Source organism: Chionomys nivalis, chromosome 11 (genome assembly GCF_950005125.1).
Source record: "Chionomys nivalis chromosome 11, mChiNiv1.1, whole genome shotgun sequence".
Classification (NCBI taxonomy): domain Eukaryota; kingdom Metazoa; phylum Chordata; class Mammalia; order Rodentia; family Cricetidae; genus Chionomys; species Chionomys nivalis.
In genome coordinates this window covers 58,223,855-58,236,905 of record NC_080096.1, presented here as the reverse complement: position 1 = coordinate 58,236,905, position 13,051 = coordinate 58,223,855, and the positions used below count along the sequence as shown (strand labels likewise).

The 13,051-nt window shown below is 46.8% G+C and overlaps 1 protein-coding gene across 1 annotated transcript in view; it reads left to right on the top strand.

Moving 5' to 3' along the window:
• Nucleotides 1–12,788, top strand: part of Acer2 (alkaline ceramidase 2) — a 42,390-nt gene extending 29,602 nt beyond the window's left edge. Inside the window, exons 5-6 of the mRNA XM_057784943.1 lie at nucleotides 2,882–3,019; nucleotides 8,592–12,788. Of these exons, the coding sequence (XP_057640926.1) occupies nucleotides 2,882–3,019; nucleotides 8,592–8,778 (325 nt within the window). The 3' untranslated portion in view covers nucleotides 8,779–12,788. The remainder of the gene's footprint in view (nucleotides 1–2,881; nucleotides 3,020–8,591) is intronic.
• Nucleotides 12,789–13,051: the final 263 nt, after the last annotated feature.

Sequence of the window (13,051 nt, the reverse complement as noted above, 5' to 3'; positions counted from 1 at the left end):
TCAAACGCCTGAGCTTGTGGGGCCAGTTTCGTTCAAACCACATCAGCCACATTCCTTAAGTCCTTAAGTTTGAACAAGGACTCCTATCAATAGAAAGAGAGACAACTACCTCCTGCAGTTTTAGCTTCTCTTGTACGGACCCTTCCTTTCCTACTGAGGGGTCCTCCCTGTGTTCTTGACTGGAGATGCCCCCGGAATGGCCTTTTCTCATTATTTGTGGCCTGAAGATCTGGTGCCTGAGGTTTGGGGCCTGCTTTCAACTTCATCTATCCAAGCCTGGATACTAAAAGATATTAAAGGTTTGTGGAAGACATGTACTAAGTAGCTGTTGAAGATATCTAAAATACATGATATCTGGGGCATTCAATCCCGTGGTGCTGGCTTCTTTTTGGCCTGAGTGAGTAGAGTATTCTAGATTTAGATGTTTTTGTTGTTGTTGTTTGTTTTGGGTTTTTTTTTTGTATTTGTTTTTGTTTTGTTTTGAGATAAGGTCTTCCTATGTAGCCCAGGCTGTTCTGGAACTCACTATATAAACCAGGCTGGCCTTGAACTCAGAGATCTGCCTGCCTCGGCCTCCTGGGATTAACCATGTGCACCACCACACTGGATTTGTGCTGTCTTTATTCTCTTTTTCTTTTCTTCTTCTTCTTCTTCTTCTTCTTCTTCTTCTTCTTCTTCTTCTTCTTCTTCTTCTTCTTCTTCTTCTTCTTCTTCTTCTTCTTCTTCTTCTTCTTCTTCTTCTTCTTCTTTTTATCTATTAGCTGCTTTCCTGAGTTCTGTAATTGCAGAAGTCACAGGCGTGGAGAGTTCAAGCTGACAAAGCCGGGTTCCTCATCTGTCTCTCTCAGCCCTCGTCTTCTCTGTGTTTCTTGTTATGCTAAATAGAGATACTATATGTTCAGGTGCCCAAGCCGGAAGCTGTTTTCCTAACCATCTCCTTTGGCCTGGTCATTGTTTTACTTGTTAGCATGGCAATGTGGATAAAATTCAGTCTTTCACACACGTCTCTGCTGCCCCCATAAGTTGAACACCCCCATAACACCCCCCCACAAACATACACACGAGGCAGAGGCAGGTGAGTTCGAGGCCATCCTGGTCTACAGAGTAAGTTCCAGGACAAGGCTCCATAGTTACTGGGAAACCCTGTCTCGAAAAACCAAAGGGGGGAAAAAGATTCTCAGGAAAAAGGGTGCTCTTGGCATCTCCTGCCAGCATTTTCCCTGTTTGTTTTTATAAGGCATGGCATGTCCACGCCAGTTTGTCTCATTGTGCCTTGCTTTTGCCTGGGAGCCAAAGAGGAAAGTCTGCCTTTTATCGCCTTGCTTCTCTCTAGCCTTCCTTCCTGAAGTGTGTCTGACTATTAGAGTTTCAGTGTTTGTGCTGAACCTTCTCTCACCAGGAGAAAATGAAAGCTTATTCTGATTCAGGGTCATGACCATCTGATATCTTTGAACTTTGGGATGTTTCAATCACGCTACTAGGAGATTCTCTTGTATTTAAAATACTTTAAAAACAACTTTTCCTTGGGGCTGGAGAGGTGGCTCCGCGGTTTAGAGCACTTGGAAGTTTTGGGCCACTAATACACCAGCATATCCTGCAGGCAGAAAAGTCACTCTTGTAGATCAAAGAGTTTGTAACTGTTTGGTGTTTGGTAGCATGAGGACTACCTTCTAGTACCGAAAATACTCATCCATAGGGGTGAAGGCTCTAAGTAGGCACCAGCTTGAATTCCTAGTGAATTGAGTATGTGCTGTCTTCAGTATCAGGGCTTTACTGTCAGTGTGCGGCGAGCCAAGGCAACTCATAGAAGGAAGGGTTTCTTCGGGCTCACACTTCCAGAGGCACAAGAGTCCATCACCATCATGGCGGGGGAAACATGGTGGCAAGCTGGTAGCTCCTGTCTTAAACAGCAAACAGGAAGCAGTGAGAGCAAACTCAAGATGGCATGAGTCTTTAAACTCTCAAAGCTCGCCTCCAGTGATGTACTTCCTGCAATAAGGTAGACAGCACCTCCTACTGGGGACCCAGGATTCATTCTATGAGAAGGTCTCATGCTAACCGCACAGGCTGCCTGAGCAGACACTTTTTTTTTTTTTTTTTTGGTTTTTCGAGACAGGGTTTCTCTGTGGCTTTGGAGCCTGTCCTGGAACTAGCTCTGTAGACCAGGCTGGCCTCGAACTCACAGAGATCTGCCTGCCTCTGCCTCCCAAGTGCTGGGATTAAAGGCGTGTGCCACCATCGCCCGGCCTGAGCAGACACTTGAAGACAAGAGCACCCTGGGCGGAGACAAAGCAAGCAGGAAGGTTGTAGGGCCCATTCATGCTAAGCCCCAGAGTGTTTGAGGAAAAGCATAGTTTGAGCAAAGGTGAGTGAGGACCATGGGGAAAAAAGGAAGGGGAGCCCACGCATGGGCACGGGGCCTTGGGCACTGTGAATGCTCTCTCTCTCATTAGGGCCTGGAGCAGAACATTGTCAGCTGACTACAAGGACAAAGGTGACAGTAGGTTAGAGGAGGAGATGATGGGGGCCTGGACCCACGCAGTAAGAGGACAGATTTGGGGTGGATTCTGAAAGAAGAGCTAAGAAACCGGATGTGGGGTCTGTGGGCAGGAGGAAAGACTAGTTGAACTTGTATCTGTGTTAGACATCAGGGTACCCTGTCAAGACGGTGGGTTCTCTGCATCTGGAGTTGGGGCCAGGACTGGTGGGAAATAAGGTTGTGTGAGCCCATGTGTACCTCTGATATTTACATCTGTGGCTATGTTCGTAAGATGCCAATGCCAAGGGCTGGAGCGAAAGACAGGTTGTGGAGCTACAGGAGAGGTAGGTAGCCAGCAGACCCCACGGATACCAGAACTGACCCTCTCCCTCTGCCTTGCAGGTGTGACAATGTCCGTGTGTTTAAGCTGGGCCTCTTCTCCGGCCTCTGGTGGGCCCTCGCCCTCTTCTGCTGGATCAGTGACCGAGTCTTCTGTGAGCTGCTCTCCTCTGTGCACTTCCCCTACCTGCACTGCGTTTGGTGAGCTCCTGCCCTGGGGTGGTGGCATCGACACTGGGTGTCCCCCGCTTGCTGCTGCTAGGCTGGGTGCTCCCTGCCGGGGTGCACGGGTGGGCTTAAGGGAGGGGCGCAGAGCCAAGCATTCTCCTTTCTCCCGGCAGACATTTTAGAAACAAAGTAAGGTAAAGTGTGAAAATGGCTCCAGGGAGCTGGTTTAGCCAGGACAATCTCCCCGCCCCCCCCCCCCCCCAACCTAATTGTTATGCTGTTTGGCCAGTTGGCAGCGTCTCCTGCAGTTCCTTAATTAGTACCAGGGAGCCTGAAAAGTGAGTCTGCAACCTGAGCCCCAAGGTCTGGGGTGGGGAGGGAGGGGGAGTTGGGGACCTAAGTGACTTGAGGATAGGACGGTCCCCAATAGGAACCACACCTTCAGGGCCCATGTGACCAATGAGAGCTTGGCTCTCGCAGGTCGTCTAGGGACAGTCTCACCTAGTCTTTTGTACAGCTCCAGAGAGAGCCTCGGGGACTGGAGTCTATTGTTGACTGTTTGATGATAAGGAGCTGGAGCATCTATGTTTTGGGGAGCCTGGGAATGACTCTAAAGGTCAAAGAAAAGAAAATGGGGGTTACCAAATTACACACAGACCCACACTGAGGACGACGGGGGGGGGGGGGGGGGGGAGGAGGAAGGAGAGGCAGTGGAGGAGTAGGGTACCAGGGGTGGGGGAAGGTGTAGCTCTCAGTGGTAGAGTGCCTGCCTGGCATGCACAAGCCCCTGGGTTCAAACTCCAGTGAAAAAGGAAACAGGGATGTGGAATGGCTTTCTTTCTAGCAACTACTTCAGCTCCAAACCCAGGACAAGGCAGAGTCTCTGTCTCTGTCCTTATGACTGCTAAATATGAAAGGTGGCAGGGAACAATGGTTGTCGAATGTCCTGGTAGATTAGGAGCATCCAGGCAAAGTGCAATAGTGCATCCGTGTCCAGAGTCATCTTCACAGGGGACATACTGAGTCTAGTGTGATCTGGGGACGGTGGTTCACACCTGCCCTCCGTCTTCAGAGGGGACATACTGAGTCCTGTGTGATCTGGGGATGGTGGCTCACACCTACCCTCCATCTTCAGAGGGGACATACTGAGTCCTGTGTGATCTGGGGATGGTGGCTCACACCTACCCCCCATCTTCAGAGGGGACATACTGAGTCCTGTGTGATCTGGGGATGGTGGCTCACACCTACCCCCCATCTTCAGAGGGGACATACTGAGTCCAGTGTGATCTGGGGATGGTGGCTCACACCTACCCTCCGTCTTCAGAAGATACAGATCCCAGTGTGATCTGGGGATGGTGGCTCACACTTGCCATCCATCTTCAGAGGATACATACAGATCCCTATGTGATCTGGGCATGGTGGCTCACACCTGCCTTCCCAGCAGCTGACAGGCTGAGGCAGGAAATTTGCCACAAGATCCAGGTTAGTATGGACTACATAAGGAGGTCCATCACATACACAGAGTTGTGTGTGTGTGTGTGTGTGCACATGCACACATGCACACTTATGCACAAAATTCCACAAAAGATTTCTTTTTTCTCTTTCATGCTAATGAAAAATGAGGAAGAAAAGAAATGAACCGCCAGGCATGGTAGCATACACCTTTAATATTCAGGAGTAGAGTCAGCAGGCATCTGAATTCAAAGCCAGCTGGGTCTACATAGCGCCAGTGTGGGCTGACTACATCCACATAAAACTCGAGAGAGCTTTAAAAAGGAATTCTAGACACACACCCATAAAAAAACGAGTTTAGCACAGCTTCTTGGTAGCCTAATGTTTGCAGAATCAGAGTTTGTTTCCACTAAACCATGTCCCGAGCTCATGTCATTTCTAATATTAGAAGCTTTTGTAAATAATCTGTAAAAACATCTATATTGAGTCTAATCTTTATAGGTTAAATTGTAATATAAATTATAAGATGGTAACACACTTTTTTTTTCTTTAAAATAAGGACTTGGACCGGGGATGTGATTTAATGGGTACAGTGCTTGCCTAGCGTAAACAAAGCTCTGGATTTGATTCCCAGCACCACATAAACTGGGAATAGTGGTACAGGGTCAAAATCTTAATAGTCGCCGGGCGGTGGTGGCGCACGCCTTTAATCCCAGCACTTGGGAGGCAGAGGCAGGCGGATCTCTGTGAGTTCGAGGCCAGCCTGGTTTAGAAGAGCTAGTTCCAGGACAGGAACCAAAAAGCTATGGAGAAACCCTGTCTCGAAAATAAAATTAAAAAAAAAAATCTTAATAGTTGGCAGACTGAGGCATGAGGATTATAAGCAAGTGCAGCTTGGGTTACAGAGTGAGACATTATTTTTTATTATTTTATTTATCTTTTTTCTTTTTGGTTTTGGTTTTCCAAGACAGGGTTTCTCTGTGTAGCCCTTGGCTGGCCTCGAACTCACTCTGTAGACCAGGCTGGCCTCGAACTCTCAGAGATCCACCTGCCTTTGCCTCCGGAGTTCTGGGATTAAAGGTGTGTGCCACCACCCCGTTGGCTTTGTTTTGCTTTAAAATACAATCTCACTATGTAGTACCAGTTGGCCTGGAACTCCGTGCACACCAATCCACAGAGAATTTCCCACCTTTGCTTCCTGAGTGCTGAGATCAAAGGCAGGCACTACCATGCCCGGCTGTTTATTTCCTGTTTGAGACAGTCTTGTGTATTCCAGGTTGGCCTCAAATTCACTGTGCACTCCCAAGTGCTGGAGTTCAGGCTGGTGCCACCCTGTCAGGCTTGGTTTTGTTTCCATTGGCAGTGCTAGGGGTCGTGGATGCCAGGCAAGTCTTATGCTACTTCCCTGAGCAGCTCTGCCCCAGTCCTGCAATCACTTTGCTGAAGTCTCCTAGAGGGCCTCAGTCCACATACTCACACCTGCAGGAGGTTATTAACTCTTAAATCTTTGCTAACCTGACGGGAAAAAAAATATTTTAAATTATTAATTAAATTTAATTATAAATTATTAATTTATTATAAATATTTATATCATTTATTTATAATTAATTATAAAAATAAATTTGATTATTAATTAAATTATTAAAAATTTTATTTTTATTTTCATGTCTTTAAAGACAGTGTCACTAGATGATTTTATTTTTTTTTTATTTTTTAATTTTTTAATTTTTTTTTGGTTTTTCGAGACAGTGTTTCTCTGTGGTTTTGGAGCCTGTCCTGGAACTAGCTCTTGTAGACCAGGCTGGTCTCGAACTCACAGAGATCCGCCTGCCTCTGCCTCCCGAGTGCTGGGATTAAAGGCGTGCGCCACCACCGCCCGGCACTAGATGATTTTAAAATGTAACCTGAGCCGGGCGGTGGTGGCGCATGTCTTTAATCCCAGCACTCGGGAGGCAGAGGCAGGTGGATCTCTGTGAGTTCGAGGCCAGCCTGGTCTATAAGAGCTAGTTTCAGGACAGGAACCAAAAAGCTACAGAGAAACCCTGTCTCGAAAAATCAAAAAAAAAAAAAAAAATGTAACCTGAATGTAGCTTTCCATTGTAATCAATTGTGATCTTCCCAGCTGGCCCGTTTCCCCTTTGGAAGCACGCCTTCTGATGTCTCTGTCTTCAGCCATTAACTGCCTGCAGTGACTATGTGCAGTCTGTTATGCATATTTAATTACTCGTTAGTTAATAATTGTTATGTTCTCACTGTGTAGCCCTGGCTAGCCTGGAACTTGCTGGTAGACCAGGCGGGTTTCAAACTCACAGAGATCCGCCTGCCTCTGCCTCCCGAGTGCTGGGAATAAAGGCGTGCAGCACTGTACCCAGCTTCAAGAGGTTTTTAAAGCAGAAAGAACAATACCAGAGCCGCCATGTGCTCTGACTCCAGTTCCTGGTCATCGTTGGGGGTGGGTCGTGTTTGTACTCCCTTCCCCACTCTTCATCCAACCCCATTTGAAAGCACAGCTCACACAGCATTTATAACGATTGACATTTATAATGATTGACATTTATAAAGCGATTGACATTTTTAGTATTAGTTTTAGCGCTTTACCACGTCGGGCAAATATTTCCCCCAGTTTCCCATTTTGTTTTTTAAAAGCACATTAATAGTTTCGCGCTGTATTCATTTTGAATTCTGTTGTCACACATGTCTGACTTTTCTCCTTGGTTTCTGGACTTTATGTCCTTCTAAGGAAAGCCTCTTCCACCAACGTCACGGGAACACAGGTCCTTGGGAATATATATTAAAAGCATAGGGGCCGGAGAGATGGCTCAGCGCTTCTGAGCACTTGCTGCTCTTGAAAAGGGTCCTGGTTCAGTTCCAGCACCCAGGCTGAATGGCTTCCAACTACCTGTAATTCCAGTTCCAGGGGATCCCATGCCCCTTTGTGGCCTCTGCAGGTACCTGCACAGCTGGTCATACACTCACACAGGACACACGCACATACAAGTTAAAGCAAACCATTTTAAAATTGTATTTTAAATCTCTTCTTAAGTAATTAAACGTTTTTACATTTACTTGTTAATTTGTGCTTGTATGTATATGTGTGTGGATGTGTGCATGACACAGGCCATGTGTAGAGGTCAGAGGACCACTTTTGGGAGCCAGTCAGCTCTTTCCTTTTGCTATGTGGCTTTGGGGGTTTGAGCACAGGCCATTAGACTTGGGACATCTCATGGGTCCATGTTTTAAATCTTTATTTCATTTGGGATTGAGTTTCAGTATAGAGTATAATGAAGAATCTGTCTGCCTTTAAAAAAATTATTTCCTGATAAACATCAAAATTGAAGCTTTTGATGGGTAAAGATAATTTTTTTTTTTTTTTTTTTTTTTTTTGGTTTTTCGAGACAGGGTTTCTCTGTGGCTTTGGAGCCTGTCCTGGAACTAGCTCTGTAGACCAGGCTGGTCTCGAACTCACAGAGATCCGCCTGCCTCTGCCTCCCGAGTGCTGGGATTAAAGGCGTGCGCCACCATCGCCCGGCTTAAAGATAATTTTTTTAAAAAAAGGATTTCCCCATACAGCTGCAATCACACTTTAATGTAGGATGATTTCCGGTGAAAAACACAGGCTGTACTTATTGCTAAGGTGAGAAGGTGGGATTTAATTTGGGGTTCAAGTGCTTCCGATTTTACCCTTGGTCCTCAGTCTTACTGGGAAGACCCTAAAGATATTTGGTCCAATTATCAAATAGGATTTTTTTTTTTTTTTCGAGACAGGGTTTCTCTGTGCAGCTCTGGCTATCCTGGAACTCTCTCTGTAGACCAGGCTGGCCTCAAACTTGCAGAGATGCACTTGCCTCTGTCTCCTGAGTGCTGGGATTAAAGGCACAGGCCACCACTGTGTAACCTTGAACTTGCGGCTGTCCTCTTGAGTTGGCCTCGGGTACCCGGGTTATGGGTCTGAGATACCATGCCATTTCACGTGGGAATGTTTTGAAGTCTAGTACTCAAGATTTATCGTAACCCTTCGGGCTATGCTGACTGTCTCGTCCTTACCCTCTGGATGGAAGTGACAGCAGGGGAGGCGGGTGGCCTAGGGAGATGCAGGTGTCTGCAACCGCACGCTCTGAGCCTGCGCCAGGCTCACCTATCTCCTCTTTTGCAGGCACATCTTCATCTGTCTTGCCGCATACCTGGGCTGTGTGTGCTTCGCCTACTTCGACGCTGCCTCAGAGATACCCGAGCAAGGTCCAGTCATCAGATTCTGGCCCAGTGAGAAATGGGCCTTTATCGGTATCCCCTACGTGTCCCTCCTGTGTGCCCGCAAGAAGTCGCCAGTCAAGATCACATGATGGCAAGGCAGTGGCTGGCTTCTCGACTTATTTCTCTTCGTGCACTGGGCTTCATTTGCTGGCAAAACTAGCCACGGGGGTTGAAGAATCGGTGTGGGTGTATCTGTTTAAAATTCTGTTCCTCTGGACCACTGTGTCTGGGGAGGAGGTCCATCTTTTCCCTAGATGGGGGATGCAGGGCTCAGGGAGAGTAGGTATGTCTTATTCGGCATCCTTTCTAGGCACAGGGGCTTGCTGGCCTGTCCATTTTGGCAGTGGCAGAGTTCTTCTTTGGGAGACCCAGGGCAACTTCTTGCTGGACAAGGTGGCTTGCTTGTGAATACACAGGAGTCAGCTTCTCTGGTATACAAGACTTTCGGGTTTTGTGATGGAAGGTGCCGGAGCTTTTCACTGGCAGGGGAGAAATTGTCCTTAAACAAAACTAAGTGGACAGAACACACAGGGGGCCTGTGATTGAGGGGGCAGGCTTGTCACTTGCGCCTCTCAGCCTTCCCAGGTTTTCCATGAGCTTGTGGATCCTTCAACCACTACCTCGGCTGAGAGAGGGAGACTTGGTGTCAGAGGGCCAAGCAGTAACCCTCTGTGCCAAAACCTGCCCTCTGCTGTAAGCACACATTAAATATTGACACCGTTTCTGCTCTTCCTGAAGCTCAGTAGCCTTCTCTGGTGTGAAGACTCCACACACAGCCCCTCTGCTTACCCCTTGACCTCTGAGCACGCCAACGGCTCATTTCTGTCACCGAGGCAGCTCTGGTTTTGACTGTGGAGCGTGTGTGAAGCTTTGAGGGAAAGTTCTCACTGAAGCTTCCAGGATGTTGTCACCTCCAAGACTCTGACCCTGTTCCTCTGCTGCTTCCTGGGAATGTGGGCCTCCTGCTTTTGTTCTCACGTTACCTGGTGCTAATTGGTTTCCCAGAGCACTTGTCTGTTTGTCCTTCTGTCTGTCACTACACTGTGATTAGCTGGTTGGGGGTCACAGGTGGGCAGGGGTCTTCAGGGCATGAGGTGGGATATCTCAGGGATGTTTGTAACTTAGGCACCTTCTCTTTTCTGACATTCCATTGTTGGGAGTAGGGCAGTGCTGGGGGAGCGGGGATCGAAGTCACGAGGCCACTGTTCTGAGCCATGAGCTCAGAAGCAGCTAGTCGGGTCTGGCACCTCAGGAACTTGTACCCTAGTTAGAATCTTCACAGGGTCTGTAATGAAAACTGAACTTAAGTTTTTACATCAATAGACTCCGTTTCGCTTTTGTGGCTTTGAAGTTTTATAAGTCACTTGCTAGGTTCATTCTTGTTTATAGGAACACATCTTTATGGAAGTAAGTTGTCTTTTATTAAATTTATAGCATTCACTGCATCTCCCAGGCGGCAAACACACAAGTTATTCGATTGGGGGATTTCCAAGGCAGAAATATTTGGTTTTGAGTGAGTGTTTATGTGATCTTACTATAGCTTAAAATATATTTAAAATGATTTTTGAGTTATATGTTTGTGGCTACATAGGGGTTCAGAATTGCTGCTGAGCACTTTGGTTTTTGAGTCTAGAAATTTTCAGAGGGCAAAATCAAGCCATCCTTGTTTCTGGCTTATCTTCCCAGGCACTTGATCTGCTTTTATCTATTCAACACTGTACAAACGTCTTGAAAACACACCCAACTGCCTGACTCTGGAAGGGTTGGCTGGGGCTGGAGAGTTAGCTCAGCAGTGAAGAATACATGTTGCGCTGGGCAATGGTGGCACACACTTTTAATCCCAGCACTTGAGAGGCAGAGGTAGGCGGATCTCAGTGAGTTTGAGGCCAGCCTGGTCTACAAAGTGAGTTCTAGGACAGCCAGGGCTTTACACAAAGAAACTCTGTCTTGAAAAAGAGAAAAGGAAAGAAAAGAAAAAAGGATTACATATTGCTTTCCCAGAGGACTCAGAATTAATTCCCAGCATACACATGGAGCTCAAACCCTGTGACTCTGGTCCCCTGGGATCCATGCATACAGGCAGGCAAACATTTATGCACATAAAGTAATAAAATGAATAAACAAGAAAGTTGGCTGTAGGAGAGGGTTTCTAGATACAAGGTTTAATTTGTCCCGTGGGTGCTGCCGAGGCAGTGGTGTGGTCCTCAAAGTCAGGGAAGACTCCTTCCTTTTCACCAGGGAGAGAGCTTACTGCTGACACCACTAGAAATGGGGATCTAATACTGATGGAAATGCTTGAACATGATTGGGTGAAAGGAAATGAGCGCCTAACTCAGGGGGAAAACTTCTCCACGTATGTGCCACCAGATCTGCTTTGGGATGGAGTGTGTTTGGGGCAAACACCTTTTTTTTTTTTTTTTTTTTAATTTTTCTTCTATCTGTGACAGAGCTTTCCCCTCTGTCTCAGGCTGGCTTCAATCTCACCATGTAGCCCAGGCTGGCCTCAAATTGATGATGAGCCCCCGGATGCAGCCTCTCAAGCGCTAGGCGTGATTATAGGCGTGAACGACCATACCCATCCTAAACGGAGATCTATAGCTTGCTAGCAAGGGACTAGACATATATGAATCTGAGTTTGAGCTGGGCTTTGGGCATCGTTCATGTTTATGTTAAAGCTCCACGTGTTGAGAAGAAATTGGGATACTACAGAAAAGCAACAGAAGAAAAACATTACCCACGCCATTATTGCCTTAGAGCATCCGTTGCCAATAGTTTGCCTTCTGGGTGTGTTTCCTTCCTGTCCTTTCTGTCCTACTATAGCTATAATTAGATGTCATTTAGACAGTGTATCCTTGAATGGAGTACAAATGCCAGCATTTTCATGGAGAGTTGGCGTGGAGTACACTCGAGCTGACTTTCTCTAGAAGGCTCATTGCTGGACTCTGAGCTCACTACTGGAACTGCCTTTTCCATGAAGCCTGACTGGAGTGGCCCCGAGACACGGACTGATTTCAGCTTTCAATGTAACACTTCACTCTTGGATCTCCGTGTCATGGTAAACAGCTGTTAAGGATGCAACTTCATGGACTTTCATGTGTTAAGAGTGGTAAAGACAGGCTGAGCCCACTGAGTCCAGAATCTTCTCCCTCCCGGCAGAGTTGGCACTGATGGGTGGGGTCATGACCACTGTCACCAGCATGGGTATCGGACTATTCTGTTCCAAATCTGCCTCCGATCTCAGGACATAGAAAGCCAAATGTCACCAAGCGATCATCTCTGTCCATGATTTTACAGTTTTGATCCATGGTTGATTCTTAGGAGGAGAGCTCTTCTCTTTAGTGCCCCGTGATGCCAAAGCCAACTCTTCAGTGGAGCTTTTAATGTCTGTATCCATTTGTAACGTGATCCATGTGGGGGAAGTGTGTGTGGGGGTCCTCTCCCGTGAAAAGTGCCTAAAACATCATTGTGGGTCAACAGTGTTGTGTTGAGGGACAAAGCTGGATGGTTGGGTTTCTCAGGTGACTAAAACCTCCCTCAGAAGTTATTTCCTTCTGACCCCACCCCGAGCCAGCACTGGGATTTGAACCTTCCCTGGTTCTTCTTCCCTCAGGTCTGATGACTATCTCTGGGGTCCAGGCAAGGGATGGAGCCTGGCCAGCCAGGTCCTCTCTCCTGAGCTTGGATTCCTCCTAACCAGGGCTTGACCTAGGTGCTGTTGGTCCCAATGGCCAAGGACACATCTCCGGCCAGAGTGGGATTCTCATTAGATTTTATAGACATCATTCCCCCACAGTCTCTTAAATTACTGCAAAGGGCTTGCGTCTTTTCCTACAATCAAGTCAGATCAAAAACTATTTTATAACCACAATATGTAATCCAAGTAAATAGAGTATTTTCAGATATATACTGTGTTTTATTCTTTTATGTAGGGTGTGCTGTATATGGGTGGTGTGTACTCTGGCTGAGGTGACATTAATCATTGCTCTGGGGGAATTTATAGACCTTTTGCACTTTATGCTTGTGTGTGAGAGAGAACTCTGATAACCACTGTTAATATTAAAGCCATTAACTGGCATTTCCTGTGAATAAATATGTATATGTATCTATTTCTGAGATGACTTCTTTCTTTAAACATTTTTATTATCTATGTGTGTATGTATAGATGTATGATGTGTGTATGAGTGGTGGCCCTCACACGTGGAGATGAGTCTCTTCTTCTGCCTTCATGCAGGTTCCAGGAGTCAAACTCAGGTGTCTAGGCTTGGGTGACAAATGCCTTTCTTTACCCCCTGAGCCATCCTGTTAACCTGTTTGTTTGCTTGTTCTCCCCCACTCCCATGTCGTTTAGACAGAATCTCATGA